At 40.0% G+C, this 21,151-nt stretch overlaps 1 protein-coding gene across 6 annotated transcripts in view; it reads right to left on the minus strand.

Moving 5' to 3' along the window:
• ELMO1 (engulfment and cell motility 1) overlaps nt 1–21,151 on the minus strand; it is a 290,710-nt gene that overhangs the window by 205,862 nt on the left and 63,697 nt on the right. For all 6 annotated transcript variants that reach the window (XM_042817235.1, XM_042817234.1, XM_042817233.1 and 3 more), the window contains 2 exons: nt 14,694–14,744; nt 5,219–5,388 (listed from right to left, as the gene is read on the minus strand). In XM_042817235.1, the coding sequence (XP_042673169.1) occupies nt 5,219–5,388; nt 14,694–14,744 (221 nt within the window). The remainder of the gene's footprint in view (nt 1–5,218; nt 5,389–14,693; nt 14,745–21,151) is intronic.

Raw genomic sequence — 21,151 nt, forward strand, 5'->3', positions numbered from 1 at the left:
CAATACAGCTACTCAGTACAGCCACAGCTATGAAGCAGATCCCTGAAGAACTTCCTTCCCTAAAGCAACAGAAATTATTCTGGTTACTGTCAAGACAGCCAGGCTTTGCATAACTTCAGCTAGGCTCAGCTTTTTGGCAAAAACTGCCCGTGACTTCAGCCAAACGACAAGTGACAGAGACAGCAACACTGCCAAAAAACAAAACAAAACAAAACAAAAAAAACCCACTACTGAAAATCAGGGTCTTCCTGCTTTTCTTCCTAGTCATGAGATGATGATGATTATGATTATTACTACTGGTAGTGACAAAAACACATTCAGATTCCTCTCATTGCATCAGTCTTCCAACATTTATGGTTTGCGACTTATATTTTCCTTATTTTATAGAGAACCAGTGGGGCTCTTTTTGGCCTTTTAAGGAAGGCTGACTCTTTTTCAGTTACACACCTCATCTGATACATTAAGGAGAGAAACACCACATCTTTACTAGTCTGTAACATCAGAAAGACTATACAGCTGTAATTTTCCAAAAACATCAATACTGGACTAGACTGGGGAATATCTCTCTGAGTGACCTACATTATCTCAGATGGGGCAGCAAAGAGAAATGATCATTTCTTCCAGTTTGGCTCCTGAATGCATTTTTCATCAGTCAGTACAGTATTTAGGAGCCCCTAACATTGCTTTCCTTCTCCCTCCTTTTAGTGCATTGCAGTCTGTGGAGGAGAGCACAAGAAATACAGCCTCTACTCTTCCCTTTTGCACTACCTATAAATCCAACCAGATAGCATATTCAGCTTCCCTCAGACAAGCAGAAACTGGGCTTTAAGTGAAAACTAGTGCTAGGAGTGCTATGGAAAGCTATTTGTGAAGAAGTCTCTTCTAAGGAAAATAACTGTTTGTATACATACCCCTTCTGTGATAAGGATGCACCAAGTCTAAGAAATAATTCAACATCATGGATAATTATAAAAAGAAATCACCATTTAGTTGTTCTTCATGACTTAACTTGTACTGCAGTCTCTCCTATAACTTAGAGGTCACATGAACCACAAAAGTAAACCTAAACCAAACTTTTTTGTTATTGTTTAATAAAAGACTCACAACACTGGAAACAAGGATGAGCCTGAAGGCAAAACAAAAATGAGCCACCTCAACCAGCAGGATTAAAGATGGATGTGGACAGTTTCTGAGACAAGCTGCTTCTGTGATAAGATAAATATATCCACATTGACAAGATGCTCTCTCAAATTCCCATGAGCCCCACACATCCTGCAATCTGCTCACCACCAATCCCTATGGCTTTGTCCCAGCACACACCATGCCTACAGTTCCTGTGCTCTAAGCACAAGGCACTCAAGGAGACCTAGACCAAATTATTGTAGCTACATATAGCACTGGTAACACTTTTGATACACAATAAAGACATAAATAAGCTAAATAACTATTATAAAAAATCTAAAAAGACCTCTCTCAGTTTGTTAATTTTTTAATTTCATTACCAACAAACTGGAATGTATGTTTTTAATACATTCTAGCTTCCTTCAATATTCAGGGATATAACATATGGAAAATCACTAGCAAAATACTAAAAACTCAGGACTTTCATTCCCTTGCTCTGGCCACTATACTTTCATAGGCATCAGCTTCACTGAAATAATTAGTAAGTAGCACAATAAATAAAGTCAACTATAAATACAGCATAGGCCTCTTGTTGAAAGTTAGCTGGAGTCTTGATTTCCAGTAGCTGCCCTCTAAAATTTAATTACAGGTTCAAATTATAACTTAAGAGCTGCCCTTAACATGAGCTCCACATGCAAAGAAAACCTCAGAGCAACCTTACACTGAGCATGATCGTACTTCTAATGAGCACTGTTCGCCCCTTTGGGGAAAATAGAGAATAAAGCTTGAATTAACAAAATCCATCATTTTCTAGCACAGCTGCACCACTCCATGAACAGAGGCCTCACTCAACCTGGGCTCTTCCAACACAGGGCTCTCCTCAGCTGCATAAACTCACAGGCAGCCAGCATAGCACACAAGAGAGGCTGCATGCAGAACAGCATCACACTCACCTCCTGCAATCCCTCAGAGACTTTATGCCAATCACTGGGCTCTAATATCAGAGCAGACAAAAAAGAAAGAGGAAAACAAACAAACAAACTATACATCTTTTCTGCATTTGTTCATGTCCTTTTCCTTTATAGCTGCAAGTCTCAAAATGAGCAGAAATCTGCGCAAAACCAAAGTGAATATTTCTCAAGTTAACAAGCTGCATTGGCTTTGTGAAGTATCCAGACAACAGAATCAATTCAAGGTAGGCAGAAGGGCTGCTCTGGAGAGCAAGGAGTGGCACAGAAGAGGGCCTGGAGCTGGACCAGCTGGACTACACACAGCAGCATCAAACTGTCAGGCTTCCTCAGCTACATGGTTGAGTTGTAGTCTCATTCAGTTAAGGCTGACTGAACAGTAACTCAGTGGTGGCTAAGACATCTGCACAGGAATGGTATACACTGAGGGTATCTTTACAAAATACAGTGCCTTCTGAAACAGCCAGAGAAGTTTCTGTACTTTCCTCAAACTTCTGCCTGCTCCTCCCTCCTTCATTACTGCCCCATGCAGTGTGGACATTATACTAATTCCATTTGCTTTTCCTTGTTAGCCTAAAACACTCAAGACTGCTGTTTGTTCAACCCTCTTCTCCATATATTTCTCTCCTTTATATCCCACACATAGTTTGTTTGCTTACAGGTCATTTTGACAAGCTTTTTTGTTGTAATAATCAAGTAAAAAAAAAAGAAACTATGTTAAGGATTCTTCTGTAGAAGTACTTTCTCTATCAGCTTAATGTGCTAAAACATCAAAAGTCCAATGAACGATTGACTCTAAAGTAGCAGGTCAGGATCAACAGCTTGAAGTCAAACCAGAAAGGGAAGCAGCAGTACCACAGCAGGCTTAGGTTACTGAATCTCTTGATATCAGGATTTGCTGCTTTCATTAAATCTCAAGTGCTGTTAAACATGTTTATCAGACAGTGATGCAAAGCACAGAAGTGTAATGGAATGTACAGTGTAGCACAGATGATGTCCCTTCACAAAAGGAGACTTGGTTAAAAACAGAAGCATGGGCCACTCAAAATCTGCAGAATGTCTAGGCTGGTAAGCATGAAAAAGCCTGCAGTCAGTACTGACTGCTCACCAACACATGAAGATGCTGAAATATTTACTGTCTGCATCTTTGTTCATTGCCTGAACTAGACAGCATTTCTCCACGCAGGCAGAAACGCTGAAAAATAGATTAGACAAACAGTTTGATCAATGCCTCTCTGGTGATACATTACACCAGTTAAAAGGAAGAATCTGAAATTCCTCCAAAGGAAAGTCACTTCTAAAAAACAGCAGTAGTAATGCAACAGACTAGTGCAGCCTACCAGCCTCCTATGTATTGAAAACACGTGCCCTCAGCAGGCATTGCTACTAGACAAGTTGCTGCGTACTTCTTTCAATATCAGTGCTGGTTAAAGAAGTTTTTCCTCCCAGAATGCTATTTTTAATCCAGAACAGTTACAGCTACAAAACAATAATACAGATACATCTAAAGGGTAAGCAGGGCTTCAGCCTTGATGTAGCTAAAAGAAATGTTAAAAAATTTTAAAAAGAAAGAATGGCTTTTGTTTCAGTACGAAATATAATGCTGTAATCTCAACACCTTCAGCAGTGGAGTAAATAAGCCATTGAACTAAATCCATGACAAAACAAACTATAGATACAGTGATTTTCAAATTGCTTGTGATCTTTACAGATTTATCTGCACACATCGATCTATATGATTTTATATTAGTTCACTGGGAAGTGGTGAATGTAACTTTGTTTGTACTATTACTAACTTAAGCCTTTAGCTTTAATTTAATTTGGTCCTTAAACATGAAGCATATGAACATGACTTGACAAATGTATGGGGAAAAAAAGGCTTCTAGATACTAACTTAACGTAGTATGTCCCACAGACCACACCATTGCAAAAAATAAGACCATAAACCCAAGACACTGAAGATGAAACCAGGACATACTGTAACTCCAGTGTATCACTGGACTTAGGCAGTGAGGATTCAAAGTCCAACAGATCGCTGTAAACGGAACAGGCAGCCATCAGCAAAAGTATGCTCTGACATTTTCCAAAATAGCAAACTAGATTGCAGATATTTTTTTGCAGGGTAAGGACAAATTTCCAGTACATCTTGCTGAGATCATAACAGATGATTGTATTTCAAACCCCATTCACTACTTTTGCTTTACTCCCTATATTATTCACTTTCTCAAGCCTGAGGAAACACAAGTACATCTGAAAAGATTTAGACTGATTGCAGCAACTGGCTTCTGATGGCTTGTCCACTAGACTGAATATCCTCAATGAATGAGAAGGCCATTTTCAGAGTTTTTACTTTCTCTCAGCAGAGTGTGAGGGAATTATTGATTTCTTCACTTGTAACAGAAGTTCACACTGCAATGCACTAAAAACTCTCACTTGAATTCAAAAGTCTACTTGAAGTATTAACTGTTAAAACATAATTTAATAGTGCAACAATTCATCTGATACATCTCTGGTAGCAGCACCCACATTGAGACAACAGAAAGTCATCTGGTTCAACCACAGTTCAAAGTTTCACCAGTGGTGAAAATTGGTAAGATGTTTCGGTAAAGCATACAGATGGGATTTTCAGAAGTCAGCTCTCAATTTTAATAACCCATTATTGTTTGACAAACCTTAGCCAGAATTAAAGTAATAAAAACAGAAATAAGATGCTAACACTAAGTTTTGCTCTTACAGGATCTACAATGTTCCAAGAAACATTAAATTTAAAACACAGTTTTCACACATCACTTAAATATCACCATTTAAAGACACTGTCAATGATGTATATCAATTTCAAAGGGAAGAAAGTAGGACCATATCCTTCCTCAGTATTTTACAGCATAGTAGGTACTTGTGACTTTGCTCATACCCTTCTTCCACCAGCCCACTGTTAAGGAAAATTAAAAGTACGTAATACATTCTCACTGAAACTGAATACACTCTCCTAGCAGCAGAGAACTATATAGATCTTTCGTTTTAAGCCATCTTAAAAGTTGTATGTAAAAATACTTTAGGCAATCAAAACGAGAAAGAGCCAATCCACATTTCATACAGGAAAAACACCACAATTTAAATGGAATACTTACTCTGTGCCACTTTCAACCATTTGTGTTAGAAGAGAAATGCCATCTAGGTTTATAAACTCTTGGGCAAATGTAACATCCCGTGAGTAGTTGGCTAAGTCTTTCAGTGCTTCTAACTTTGCATCCATACTAGAAGACTGGATCCTCTCATGGAGCTGCTGTGCGTTTTGAGCCTGAAAAAGAAATAAAACGTATAAAATAAAGACAAAATAACTTTTGTTACAACGGCAATAATGAATACCATGTTAACACACACAGGAACGGTGACCATTAATGATATATAGCACTTGCAAGTAGCTCAGACGGATATTATTTTTACAAAATCTTATTACTCATTTGTTATTCAACCATTATGTATAATTATTTGGGTTGCTGCAAAATGGTAAGTTGAGCAATGGATAGATATCCCACCATGCCAGGGAAAACTCAAGCATTATGGAAGACAAGACAGCCTTTGGCTTGAAGAGCTTTGTGTCATATTAGCAGAAGTGGAAATAAAATAAATTAGATCAGGCAATATCAGTCTACCAATGGCAGCATTTTTTTTCTGAGAACACTTGACACTGGTTTATGTACTTGTTGTGACCTTTAGTAACAAAGACCATATACTGCCCTAATCAGGTTATATCAATAGAGCCCAGCATCAAGTCTTCTGCTCCTTCCTCCTCATTTCTCTCCCATTTGTCCAGAGCCCATTTTAAACCCTGAATTCTCTCTACAAGGAGCACAGGAATGATTAATTCTCACATGCTATGATGTTACCATTCACACATCTTTGTTTAATATCTACTACTACTATTAGTTCAATATCTACTGCTACTTTGTCCATTAACTCTTCCAATACAGTAGGAGGAGACAAAAAAAAATCCAAACTGAACAATGATGACGTGAGAAAAGCTAAAGGGATATTTAAATGAAGAGTATTAAATTGCCTTCCGTTGAGCTGTACAAATACTTACATTTCCCATTTTCAATTTGATGTTTTCAGTTACCTGAACACAGTATCCAAGTGTCATTTAATTGCTAGTCTAGCCAATACATCTAGCCAATTCTCCACTTCATATGCAGACACTTGTAAAACTCTGTTTTCCAAAATTCACTTTTTATCTGTACTGAATGAAAGGTCAATGAGAAGCTATGAATCGTTAGAAAACCAGATTAACAGTAAATTCTGCTCAGAATTATTTTCTCTGAGATTATTCTTCTTCTAAGCAAGAGAAGAATCAAAACGGGGGAAAAAAAAAAAAGTTTGTGCTGACAGACAATTCATTTTCTAAGGAATTTATATACCCTCTAAGAAGGTAATCAAGAGATGATCATCTCTGCAGATCAACATCCTCAGATACCAGACATTTAAACAGAACACAGAAAAAAAAAAAATAATAAAACAGTGGTGTTGTTATAGATGACAACTCCTACCAACATAATCTTAGCTGCCTTACAAATATTAATAAATTAAATGTCCCAATACTCTCCCAGATCAGAAAATTTTATTATTTCTCATTGTTCACACATAAAAAATTTATGTATTGTCTACAGTTTTTGGTCAGAATCTATCTGCTGAAAAGAAGCCATGTACAGAGAAGAAATAACTTCTAGTTAAGATAACTGTGGTTAGCATCATTAACTAAGAGAAACAGAATATCTTTAGCCCTGAGCTATTCTATTCCTTAAGCATTAGATGGTACAGCTACAGCAGTTACATTACCTATAACAAGGTAGAGTTCTGTCATCCAAACTGTCTCTTGGCCACCTAAGTTAGCTACTCTCATCAATTGGTTTGAACTGCAGTAGAGAAATGATGGCCTTCTCTTTGTAATGACAGTGGTTGTCTGAATGGTAATTACACATAAGCAGGTGATAGGCTAAATCACTTGCCAAAACCCACAAAAAAAAATAAAAATCCTCTAATTTCCAGCTTCACAAAGTACTTCCTCCAAATCTTCCTTAGAATGGGTAAGGAAGTATTGATAAAGTACTATGGTAGAAGCATCTACTAGAATTCAGGGCAACCGCTATTACAGCAAGAAGTGATGTTCAACTGCCAGCTCATTCCTCACCAGAAAAAAAAAAAAGAAGCCTTCATTAAGCTATTTATTCTCAGGACTCCCCAGAATAACTGGAAGATGTCCTCTTTCTCAGAATATACGCAACGCCTGAATTGCCCTCCATCTCAGAAATGCAGTACTTTGGAAAGTCCTCAATATTGCCCTAGGAGCTTCACTCCTCTGACTTTGAACAAGATTGCTTAAATTATTCAACCTATCTTAATGGCAGGTGCACATCTCCCACCATCTGTCACGGTTCTGGGACAGTACCACCCCTAATCCCTTACTACCTGCCTACTGAGCCCTGCCTACTGAAGGCTATAGTCCTCCCAGATCTCCATGGAAAGGTCTTCTGAAGGCTTGTAGGCCTCATGAAAATAAATTGAAAAAGATGAACAAAGCACCAGGTTCACTGTGACTAAGCAGCATTCAACCAGCAAACTGGAGGGGCTGAAACTTGGGCAGCAGAGCTGTGACCCAGATAAGTGGGTAGGGTCACCTCACGTATAGCACAGCAGAAAGCAAGCATGTATACGGGAACAGTGCCAGGAGGAATCATTGCTGTAACTGCTGCATAAACAGCCCCTCATCTTCATACACATTAGCAACAGCTTATTAACTGCCAAGTTCCCCTTTCCACTTGTGGGGGAAATCCTGCTTCAACCAAAGCCACCTGAGGAAGGGAACTGCTGCTGCATTTCTAGACTTCCATTGCACATGAATCCGGGAAAAAAGTTAACTTTCTTTCTCACCAAAACTGAGAATATCAGTACAGCAGGTTAACAGCTCACCTACACTACCAAACACCAGCAGGACCAGCCTTTCAACAGAGATGTGTTAGCCCTGGGTTCTGTGAAGCCAGTGCGAGTTTGCAATTCACAACGCTAAAACCAAAACATAATCTTAAATCTGAGACAGCCTCTGTGTCCTCCACAGAGCACAAAATCTATAGTGCCATGTTTCTTTGTCACAGATGTGGTTGAGTCCTGCCTTAAGCACATAAAGGAGAACTTACAAATACCATAGACTATATCAGACCAATGCTCAACATTCCATCAGCAAAGTTTCTACACAGCTGTACTTGATGCGCAATGAACAAGCTTTACATCCAACAAATCTTACTCCACTAGAATTGGAAAAGAATCAGCAATGACATAGCAGATCTTGGTCAAAGAGGTAAACAAATATTTCTGTCAGCAAAAATACCAGCACGTGTCTCAGTGAAAACATGGCCAAAAGGAGAGTTGTTGGCTATTGTCATTACAAACGCCCGATGGGTGAGGACATTACTACAGTGAATACCACGCAATTCTCTCAAGTCACCTAGGCCTTGTTGCCATAGCATTCACACATGCTTATGGAATGTACAGTTCATTTATGATTGCATTACAAAATGAAACTCAGATGAAATATGCTTTAACTACTTACCAGGGAGATATTTCAATGATTTACAGCCCATCGGTGGATGGACAGGAGAGCGCAGCTCATTAAAGCAACTGCACAACTAGCTGCCATGTCTCTGCTCTTATTGAAATATCATTCAAGTAAGAACAATAAATAAATACATAAAATCTGCCCAACTGAGAACCACTTTGAGAGAATCAACAGAAACACGTCTGTTCAAGTAAATGAAAGACAGCATTAACCGCTCTCCTATTTAGAAAGGCAGGAAGAGAGAAAAACTTGTAGAATGTGTGCTGTAGGAGCCCAAGCATTTCAAAAGGTTATCAAGAGGAATAAACTGCATGTCTAGTCCAAAACAACTTGCTCCAAGGACAGCCTGAAAGGTTGCCCTTCGAGAGAAGCAGTGCTTAAAAGGAACAGCTTGATGAGATTGACAGATTAAAAAGGAAACTAATGACCTAAATCCAAGATGTGGCTTGCTTAGGAGACTCAAATAGTCACTTGGAGGTTAAGAATCCCAAGATCATCCTAACAAAGGATTCTGTTGAACAAATTATCGCTTCTTTGGCACCGAAGATTTTGTGCATCAAACTTTGAAAGCAAGTTATTATACATATGCACACAGAATATAAAATACAGCAAGCCAAGGCGGAAGGGAAGATAAAGATTCCAAACACAACCACTATCAAATATCAGTGTGCTAGGGAAGAAATCTGGACTCTATTGATTAAAATTCTCTGTAGCTGTTTTACCATTACGTGATCATTCTTCCTCTTTCTTCTCTACAAAAAGAATAACAAAACCAAATACAAGCACTTTCATCTTCTCTGAAGATATTATTCACATTGTTTTCAGCTAGAAAAGGGCATATAGACCATCACTAACTACCAAACGGAGCTTTCTTCTAACCAAACGTGCACTTCTTTGATTTCTTTTGAATCAATACATGTTGAAACTCTGTGCTGGTTTCAGCTGCTACCTTCTCCTGACACATCACTACCATTTCACCTACAAGTGAATATTCACAGGAAGCAATGGAGGAGCAGGTGTTTAAGTAACCATCACTGTATGCAAGCCAGATTCAACAAACTCAGTGAGTCTGACTAGCATTTGATGCTAAGTAGGCAATGAGATCCCATTTTAATTAGTAAAGGCATTAATTTTTAACATCTTTATGCAAATACTCAGCAAGTATAATTTGTGTCTGAAGCACTGTACAACTGAAATGCACAGAGTAGTCCTGTGCAACTGCTACATGCTGTTATGAAGGCAGAAACAGAGGAAGAGGGAAATGGCCATGTCTAGAATAGTGTACTAAATTAAAGATAAAAGCATTAGAGATGCAAAGCCATACATATTATGCGAATATGCCTAAAAGACATTAATGCAATCAGTAGCGACTTCTGAATGTTTGAGAAGCAATGTTTGTTTCTTCCTTCCCCCACATTTGAAATAATCATTTTTTTCTTACTACTTAAAATATTAATTTGGAAACACGAAAACAAAAGACTAAACATTTATCTACAAAGGGATAAAAACAATTCCACAACTCAAATCTTCCTCTTACATTATGAGCAGATAGATATAAATGGAGCTCACCTACTTCTACATTCAGTGCTCTTGGTATAGAGTTTAATAATGAATTCATCATCACATGATGATGATACAAGCATCACCACTGATCTTTAAATAATTATGTATTTACCAGTCTTAAAGGTCATTAAGTCAATTGAGCACAGGGATTAGATCCCCAAACTTCTACTCATTTGAGTATTTAGATGCATTAAGTAAAAACTGGTTGAAAACCCATGATTCTTTAGTATATATCTGCACAGATCACAGATAGAAGAAAAAAAAGCCCAACACACAACACTCACATCTGTAAAAGCATTCAGGGAGAACATCAGGATGAGGTTGAAGGGCTCAACTGAACCCCAACAAGGGAAACAAAGAAAAGTATGTGACAAAAGAATGATTAGGCACTCTAAGTGCCTCATTAGAAGAGGCAACACAATGATTCAACATTAAAGGCATATGGTTTATGAGCAAGCCCTGTTTTCCTAAGTACCCAAGAAGCTACTTTAAAATAAACTGTGATCGAATAATCAGTTCTGTTTGAAAGCCATTAAAATTTAAATTAAAAAAAAAAAAAGAGCCGTTTTCTTAGCTTAGTTTTCCCAGTTTTAGCAACCTTTCAAAATGATTAGTTGTAATGGGGAGGATTTGCAGGATCTGATCAAAAGAAACCTACAGCTGCAACAGTAGAAGGTTGGGCTCCTGCTGTGCTGCAGGACAGTGCCGTCCTTTTGGAACAGTCTCACACTCTGAAGCAATTATAGGTCATTTATACACCTAACCATCATCCACTGGAATATGAGTATCAAAAATAGGCAATAGCAATCTGGCATTTCAACTGTCACACACGTTCAAGCACAGTTATATGAGAAACTTTGGATAAGTCCCTTCAGAAATGCAAATAGATAAACAGGTCACAGAGAACAGCAAAAAAATGCACAAAAGCAGGAAGAATTGTTAAGAAAGTTGACAGGAGGGTGAAAATGAATAAGACAGATGATATTGGAAGAAAGATAATGTGAGAGAAATTCAATCTGTACTCAAGTTACCTAGGAAACAGAGTGTCTGTGTGTTGAGTGGTTTATAGAGGAAAAAAATAGCATTGTTTAGAAAAAACAGCCTTTCAGAGAATCACACAAACTTAGCAAACAGAGCTGCAGAAACAAAGAGGCAGTTTGAATTCCCACCAGGACTGACGACTGATGCTCACAAAGTTCCAACTCACAGAAGTTTAAAATAGACGCATTCTAAATCTCTGAAGGCAAACATTTAGGATGGATTTAGCAGCACACCAGAATGGTGGTTCTGCTCTTGCAATATGAACTGTAATTTTCAGGAAAAAAAGGCTCTGATACATGCACCCAAAATTATCCAAATTTCATATTAGAAAACACTATCTAACTCCAGATTTGGGGAGCTGGATTTCTAACCCTAACGTTAAGGAAGCCAATCCAAAAATGCTACTGCATCTCTCCTAGATGAAACTGCCTTTTTCCTTGCTTTCCCCTTTTAATCTTCAACAGTACCTGCTCTGGATAGATGAGCAACTCACAACTTGAGACTAATGGCAGCAGAACTCAGAAGATCACATCTCACCTTTATTGCTCAATTCTCAGTGACTCATGGTATGTAACTGTGAATGGGTATATTCGGACTGTTGGTTCTAATGGGAAAATGCACAAAAATTAAGAACTAGAAAAGCATTTTAACTTCCTGCAGCCTTCAGAACTGGCTGCAACCATTCCTCTCAACTCTCCAAGGAAAAAAATGTCTCAAAAGGTTTGTGAAGTTCAGGACAGACATTTTTGACCACAACAGCCAGCAAGTAGGCAGCTCAGACCTCTCTGAAATTACATGGGCACATCCCAGGCACTGGATCATCTGCAACGTGGCTCCTCTTCACTATTTTAATCTTTCTTTCCCTCCTTTCTAATTCCCACACTTCCGTGAAAAGCGCTTTCACTACGATTTTCTTACAGCAGGGGAGGAGGAGGAGGTAGTTTCAGCTTTACACTGATGCAGTACCTTAGTATTATCACACGATGAGAAAAATGTTTTTCACTCAGTTCTAGCAGCTAGGAAAACATCCTTCCTGTATTGCAGAAGCATACCTTGCAGGCTACTCATCACATTATCTCCTCCCACTACTGCTGTTTTCATATAGAATTTCAGAGGAAAAATGGAAGCAGATGGCCTGTTAGCATCTGAGGGTAAAACACAAGCATTGTGTGGGTCAGCGGTCTAAAAACCACAGCTCAGAAGTCTTCAATCTATCTATTTTAGGTACCTCTATGATGACCACTTCAGCAGTACCTTAAAAGCCCTATTCCAGGGCAAGAATATGCAGCACTTTCTCTCTATTTAAAGAATGGAAATGCTCTTTAATCAGTCAAAAATAATCCAGTCCTTCAAAACCTCCATCCAAGTTACTGCCGTGATCATGGGAAAAAGTTAAGAAAAACTTAAAACAGAACAGGTTTGAGAATAAGTATCCAGTTTAGGGTTAAAGATCAGTGCTCACAACTATAAAGTAGACAGTCCTTCTAGAAACTCGTAACAGGATGGCAGATTAGGATCTCTTTGTCACTCACAACTGCAGGCCTCTGCCAGCATAGTCCATAACTTAGCAGAAAACAGGCAAAAGCCCAATATCCTAAGGAGCCCTTCTTGGCTGAATGAACCTAAGGCAGATTACCAAAGAAACAGAGTCTTATGCAAGGCCCAACCCTTCTGCCCACAGCTATTAGTAGAAAGTGCTATAAATCCCAAATTTGCCTTCTCTTTGAAGGTCATATTTTCAATTTCACAAGTGACCATGAAGACAGACAGCCATGGGCACAGATGAGTCATAGCACAGCCTCTTTTCAGTTTTGCATGGTGCAACTCGCTGTGGATTTTGAGACGGGGAAGGATTCCATGAGTCATCTCATGCTGTCACTCGATGGAGAAGAATGATGCAATACATCTGGACCACTCTGACTCCCCATCAACCATAGCTGTTTTAATTTCTCGGGATGAACAACAGAGTGCCCTTTTTCAGCAGAGTGGATATTTGTTCTTACAAGCCCAGAAGTCGGGAACTGGTGCTGGGGCTTTCTGTTATTGAAGAACTTCCACCAGAAGGGCCTTACTCTACAAGTAAGAGGCTTCTCATGTATGAAGTACTGTGGTGACATAAAGAGCAAGAGGCTTTTGAGTCACACACACTCTGACAGAGACACGATCTTAAGCTCCTGCTTGCTCCTGCAGCTATAAAGGCCTGTACTTGACCCTTAAAAGGATGAAGGATAATACAGATCTCTTGGTTTCTGTTACAAAGCCACACTTTTGTTGGTTGATACTGCACACTTTTAACTAAAAACTTCAGAGTATGCATCTATTTTCATATTAGCTTATTTACTTTCCATTTACACACAAACCCGAGTTACAAATTTAATCACCTAAGTCTGAAATAAATTACCAACAAATTAAGCTGCCTGGGGAAGAGTGGAAATCTGGTGAAATGTGATATCTGGAAGACCTGAGAAGTTTGTAGCAATACGTTTCTCTGTTTCTTTACTTGGCTAGGCCCTACTGGCTGAAAAGTGTCTATTATCTCTCTGTGTCTTCTAGATAGATATGATTTCACATCTGATGGCAGTAACTGACCACAGTCTTAATAGATTCAACAGAAGCCAAAGGTTAAACCAACACAGCTCCATCTCGCATGAGTAAATGAGCTGCAGTGCATGGGCACATAAGACTGCTTTGAATCTGGAGAAACTACAGTACCACCACAAAGAGGTAAACCATTTTAATGGCACACTGTGTTTGTCAGTAAGGAAATGTGACTGCTGCTGCCAGAGAAATACATCTTCTGGGACTAAAAGATGCTTTCAGCATGTGGCAACAGTATTGCTCAATACAGCACGAAAACAGGCCACTACAGGGCAACCAGTAACTCTGCTATGATTTTTGAGGAGTCGTACAGGAGGTGGCATTGAAAAAAATAAAGCAAAACCAGTAATATCTCAACATTACAGTTGCTGATCACTCAATAAAAACCCAGACAGCAGGAAAGCTCTGACCTGTGCTGCCAAAAGAGCTCTCCAGATTCAACCCATAAGCCTTTCTTTTGGCTCTGAGCTCTTAGGCAGGACAAGAGAACTTGAGTAAGGCTGCAGTACCAGCAGGGAAGCAGACATGAAAGCTGTTCTCAATGGGAGAGAAGTGAGAGACAAAAAAAAACACTCAATTGTGTCAACCCTATCACAAAATTTCACTCACAAACACTGCCCCTGCCCCCTCAATTAAAAAAAGATCAACACGAGTCATGTAGCGACCACACAATCACCATTCTATGCAGGGGGATATAGTGTGCCTAAAGCTTGAAAATACACAAGGTAGTTCACAGTGATTGTATTAATCAAATCTTTACTTTGAGGGGAGAGAGGAACAGAATGATAACTCACTGGAGATGTTGTTAATCGAAGGATTGCTCCGTTTTTTATCTCATTGCGATTCTGAAAGAGAAAGAAAAAAGTTCCCTTTAAGACATATAAAAAGATTAAATGCTCATTGAACAAAACGTCTTACTAAAACAGCAACAGTATTTTCCCTTGTTTGCATGCAAAAGCTTTCCTCTTTGACACGTGAGCTAACGTGTATGCAGTACTTTCCCTACAATAGCTTCAAGAAATTGGTAGCTTTAACAAATCTGAACTCTTTTGAGAATTATTTCATATTTTTCAAAGTCTAGCTTCCACTGGCAACTCCTAAATATTTATTTGAAGTATACTGTGCACAGTGCCTGGCTCTGGTATCGTGCTACATAGCTGAAGAGTTCGTAAGTTTGCTGAAACCTGTCATTAAACATCTGCAGGACGTAAGTTTTATCCCACTGGCTCTCTATTTTCTATAACAAGAACATGCTGACCTAAACCACTGCAACCAACCGCTGAGCTCTGCCACCACGACTTTGCATTCTCCCTCCAAGTAAAAAAAGCCCTGCTGTTAGCAGTAACTAAAGTTCAACCGTGCTGTAAGTCATTCTCCTAACCCTGCTGGCAGAAAGAAGGGGTATTACACATTTTATTTTGGTTAAGCTCGTATAAGATGTCCAATTAAACTAAAGCTGAGGGTAGATCAAAAAGTTACCATGGCATAAGCTACAGGGTACACTTACAGTGTCCTCACAGCTTTGTGGGCAATGCTCGTGTGCATGGTGTGGTTAGCACAGGGGAGCCTGCTCCTCTTGGAGCAAGCTGCCTCTTGTACCCACAAGACACCAGTGCACAGTACTGAGAACTGCGAGTGCTCTAGCAGGCACTGACCACATCTGCAAGAGCAGTGCACACTCACGGCTGCATTTATGGTTCCTCTGATGCCCTCAGTCGTCAAAGGAATCTGAGGAATCCCTCACAGATTAAGAGAGAAAGGCTAATTTTGCTCTAGACACTTCCTTGCAGGTTTTCTGCAGTCTGATGTTTAGCCAAACAAATTAAGACGTATTTCTTCTCAGGCAGTTTCCCCCAGTTCCGTTTCATTCTCTCAACTCTCAGTCAGATGCATTTCAAATCCAAAAAGCTAAAAACAGGACAAATCCTGCTTGAAACCAGGACAAGTAGTCCCAAAATAAAACTCCAGCACATTGTCTCTTTCTTGGAATGTAAGTCCTCTGTGGGATTGGTTCTAGTTACCCGCAGGATCACCGTCCACCCACACCACTTCTTCACTCTAAATGAAATGCTTAAAGTGTCAGACAACACAGCGGGTACAAGGGAGACGTTTTTTATGGCATCTTTGCTTACATATGCAGCTAACTCATCTCAGCAGTCTCCTCCTGATAGTGTCATCGCCTTCCTGCCAGAGCAGCCCCAGGGATGCCAGCCAGATTCTACTCCTCAGAGAGTTAAAAAAGGCTAAATACACAACAGAGATAACACTAACAAAGTGCCAAATTTGCTCCTCCGGTAGTAAAAACAGTATCAGATCCAGCAATACTTCTCCTCACACCTAAGGAATCTCTATGAAGTGGCAAGGCTGCATTTGTGTGGCTGAATCTCAATGAGTGCTGAAACAAGCTCACTTTTCAAACACTTGTGGCAGCTTGAAGTGTTACCACTTCCTATCTGTGCAACTGAATAAAAATAATCGCTTCAGGACTGACGGCCAGTGTCAACTACCTCTGCCTCCATCAGCAGCTTAGGCTAAACCTCCAGGGCTCAGCTGGGCTGGATCATGTGCATATGCATGTATGGAGTCGCATCAGTTTCACTTGGATGAAGGCAAGCTTAGTGGACAAGGAAAAGGCATTTGATACTGTTTCCCAAAGCATTCTCCTGGAGAAACTGTTCATGGCTTGGGTAGATGGACTGTAAAAAAGCAGCTGGATGGCCGAGCTGAAAAAGGTTGCTATCAATGGAGGTTAATCCAGTTGGCAGATCAGCACTGGTGGTGTTCTCCAAGGCTCAGTACTGGAATTAGATCCATGAGGAGCAGCTGAGGGAACTGAGGCAGTCTGGAAAAGAGTCTCAGGGGAGGCCTCATCACTCTCCACAGGTACCTGACAAGAGGCTGCAGTGAAGACGTGTCCATCTCTTTTCCCACGTGACAAGTGATAGGACACCAGGCAGCATTGGAGGTTTAGATCGGATGTCAGGAAGAAATTTTTCTTCATGGAAAGGGTGAGCAGGCATTTGAACAGGCTGCCCAGGGAGGCGGTGAGTCCCCTGGAGATGTTTAAGAGATGTGTGGACATTGCACTTTGGGACATGGTTCAGTGGTGAATTGATAAGATTTCATAGTGTTGATGGTAGGACTTGATGACCTTGATTCTATTAGTCCACTAATACTATTTTGACAGCATTGAAGCTAAGTAACTAGACCATTCTTAAATATAAATAAAGAGCACTGACACAAGCTTTTTTTTTCAGCAGCAGAATTTTAAGCACAGTTTCTCCTGTTTCCTGCTCTAATTAACATGAACTATCAAATGAGCTATGCCAACGAGCTCGTGGTGTAACAAATTAAGCCACTTTGCCTGAGCCACAACAATCATCTGTGCAAACACTCTTAGCCCTTTGCAAACACAAGATGCTGGGCTTTGTGTGAGGAGGCAATCGCTGTGATATCAGGAGACCTGAGGACCTCACTCAGTGGTTTACCATCATAAAATGGAGTGAGGGAGTTCCCCCACAACTCTCCCTTGGCTACCTCACACCAGCTCTGGTGCTGGGCAGGTCTGCTCACAGGTCAGTCTCATCACCTCATTAAGAGGCAGAGAACAGTCTTGGAAAGAAAGAATGGGTAATAAACAGAAATAAGCTCTGCAAGGGCTCAGCACCAGCACTAACACAAGAAAGTTGCTGAAAGCACATATTTGGGAGAAATGAAAGAGTTATGGGGGGAAAGAGGGGAAAGAACAAGGGAAACATGGGGAAGAAGTTATACCTTCCCTTTCAGGTAGAAGCAAGCTGTCAACCACAACCTGAATTACACTGTTTTACCATCACTTCAGTCTGAAAGCATGCTTGATACTTTGTTCACCTACAGTTTTGTCACAAGCTGAAAACCTAACCCATATAAAGTTGTGCTCAACCTAAAACACTCTGTCCAGTCAAGCACACAGGTTAAAAAACAAACCTCTAATTACATCAGAGCGCTTCTTTTGGATAGACTGATTCTGCAACTAACCTAGCAAGTGAAAAAGTTCCTGTTAAAAATATCCTCTCCCTCTGCAGTCAGAAGAATTTTAAAACAAGAGTAAAAAGGGAAACTGATATCCTGGCTGAAGTTCAGATACAACGTACAGACAAACAAGAGAAAACTATCCTCTAGTGACTGGATGTCAGCAGGTTCTACATAAAATAGCAAAGGAATAATAGCACACGCAGTATTTAAAAGCATCCCTGAACATTTTATTTGGGGCCTGTTTATTTACCAAGCTAAATCTGAGACACCAAAGGTTTCAGACTCAGAACTGCAGGTCAGAGCCAACAGCCCACAAAGAGCAAAGACAGTTCTCAAATCATGTCTCGCTCACAGCAAAGTACTGATGAGTCTTTCCTGTCCTATACTGTAAACTCAGTCACTGTTGCCACAAGAGATAGCCGGCTTTTCTGCAATTCCTCATTTAGACAAAGGCTTAAGGAATACTGCTCAAGTTTGTTTTTTTTACCAGAAAGTTTCCAAAGCATCAAGTTCCTAAAGCAGCCGGCTAGCCAAAAAATGCAAAGGGTTTGTTGTTCCCCAATCAAAAATCCAATTTTGTTTATCCATACTAACTAATGACTTAAGCATCTACCAGGAAACAGCCTTTAAGCGTACAATTAAGCCAAGAGGATTTCCTACATGAACTGTGTGATGCAGTATTCAGCGTGCCAGCTAATTTCAATCGCAACATTTATACACGGTTAATCTGCTTAGCATTAGGGACAGCATCCTGCAGATTGCCTTTCTGCAATAACAGAACGTCATTCCAGCTCAGCAGCCCAGCTTTGGCAATTGCACTCATATGCACTGCTGCTATTCAGGACAGGGTGCACCACCACCTGCAGGGTTCGGGGGCAGCTCTTCCAAGGTACTTCTGATCTCTCTGCTTCCCACTTGTACGTAAACTTTGCAGACATGGTTCATGCTGTTTATGTGTATTTAGAAAGCTTATTCCTGTTACTTATTCCTGCCTTATAAACATTGCCTAGGACTAAGACAACAGTCATACTGTGGATACAAATGAGCCCCACCTGCAATAATACACTTAGCAAAAGTCTACACTCATAAGAATGTAACTGAATACTTGGCATTTCCAAGCACCATAGCCCTACACAATGCTTTCCAAGCTGAGTTTTCAACACCCAAATAAACAACATGAACTACAAAACTGCAAGAGTAGAGGATACCCGGACTTCTAGCTTTGCATTCTCTTCTTAAGAACTTCTAACTTTCAAGTCCATCAGCTGAAGCAACACAAATCTAAATCATCTTTCACCAGATTCTGTTGCTTCTCAGAATGTTGCCTTTATTGTGCCACAGTCAGAGTTTGCTCAAAACTTACACAAGAGGCTTGCATGTAAACAGTAGGGTTAACAGAGCATTAGGAGTCCTCCAGGCCCCGGGGAGGGATGAAGGTATGTATGTTTGTTTTCAAAAAATGCTACCAAAACAGTTATGCCATTTCTGGAGACATACTTCAGGAAAAAAAAAACTTCAGTATTGAATGATATATTTTGCCATGTATTCGTCTCATAATAACCTGCTATAGCCAGCAAAATATCTCATAATTCAACTCACTACAGTTGGTTGGAGTTGTATGTTTTCTTAGCATATTTGAGGAAAACCTACAAGCATTGGTTCCTGTGCTTATAGCTTGCTCAGCACTACTTTTTACGCTTGACCAGTCTTATTTGCAGGCATCTCTAACCAGGCTAATGAATAACTGCCAAGAAATACAAAATTCTTTACTTAGTTACATCACTATGAAGTTGATTCTTCCCTGTTTTCACATTGCTATTATTTTACTATACCTTCCTCCAAATTGACACAACAAAAAATTAGAGCTATGAAATACACTTGGTGCTAGAGTTAGCAACTCCGTAACATCGTCATCAAGATGAGTATGGCCAAGTAGTAAGGATGGACAAAATGGTAACTAACTGCCATTTTTGACCACCCATAATGACTACCATTAAGTTACAACTCAGGACAAGACAGGTCTCTCTTAAAGGACTGACTCAGCACGCAGCAGCAGCCAGTTAATGCCAGGCACCATCAGCAGTGCTGTTTTAAACCAAACAGAGAGCATCAATTCAACATAAGAACTTACAGTTGTAAGTGTGGTCCCTCAACTCTGCTTAATCTTGGCCCTGAAGGCACAGTCCGCCTCCTCTAGATTTGTTTGTGTCTGCACTGCCCACCACATGCTCTGTGTCTGAGAGGGACCCTTTTTAGCTCAAACTTGGTCTCTAAGAATAAAAGGACAGCAAAGGAGCTGGATCACTGCAGCTGTTCAGCTTACAGCACAGGCTCCGAAACGGTTATTTTGTCAGATCTGAAGGTGTGATAAAGCAGCACAGGGGACTGGAAGAGTGTGGAGCTGGGGAAGAATGCTGTCAGTGCTGACTTTGCTGCTAAGGTAAGGATGTGGTAAAACTGCATCAGAGCAACTACTAGGAATAAAATACTAACTTGCTGCCAGCTTTGTGATAAGCATGAGGATATGCTCAGCATAAGACACTGGTATCATAGTTTCAAATTAAATTAAAATACTCTTAAAATATTTTATTAAATTTTACTCGTTGACAGCTTATTGACTGTAAACCATTTTTATTCAGTTGTTATTTAAGTTGGATTTTTTGTTTGTTATAAAAATGCCTTCTGATACCTTTCAAGATTCCCTGCAGTTTCAATCTTCTTTCCTGCCACCTCTGTCTCCTTATATGCCCACTGCATGAAACGGAGGAGAGCAGACACTAAGACACCTCCAATTATTTTGAGAGACTTCTGTGCTGTTCTGCAAAGGGACCTGCCTCCACCTTGCTCTCACTGTCATCGTTCAGCTCCTTGCTCCACTTACACACAGAACATCCTTCTAACCCTCATCTTCCCCAAGCTGAGAAGCAGCCTGGAGCCACGGGTGCTTGTCCTTTCTCAAAGGTGGTTTTGCTCGTGACTCAATTTTTGCTGACTACAACTTGTAGTTGTATATTCATGTGAAATTCCATCATGCCACTAAAGGCTCCTTGTGTGGGAGTATATGCAAATAGCAGGACAAGAAGTGAATCATTTGTAGAGTTGAGTGCTTTTGAAGGCTTTTTCATTCACATTTTCAGCATTTTAACTTGTTTTCATTGGTCAACTGAATTTCAGCGAGTTGGAAGACTGAATAATGAAGGTATCTGATGCACTGATAAGAATGGAAAGTAGCACAAAA

Source organism: Centrocercus urophasianus, unplaced genomic scaffold (genome assembly GCF_019232065.1).
Source record: "Centrocercus urophasianus isolate 14NV4802_14NV808 unplaced genomic scaffold, USGS_Curo_1.0 seq_16, whole genome shotgun sequence".
NCBI lineage: Eukaryota > Metazoa > Chordata > Aves > Galliformes > Phasianidae > Centrocercus > Centrocercus urophasianus.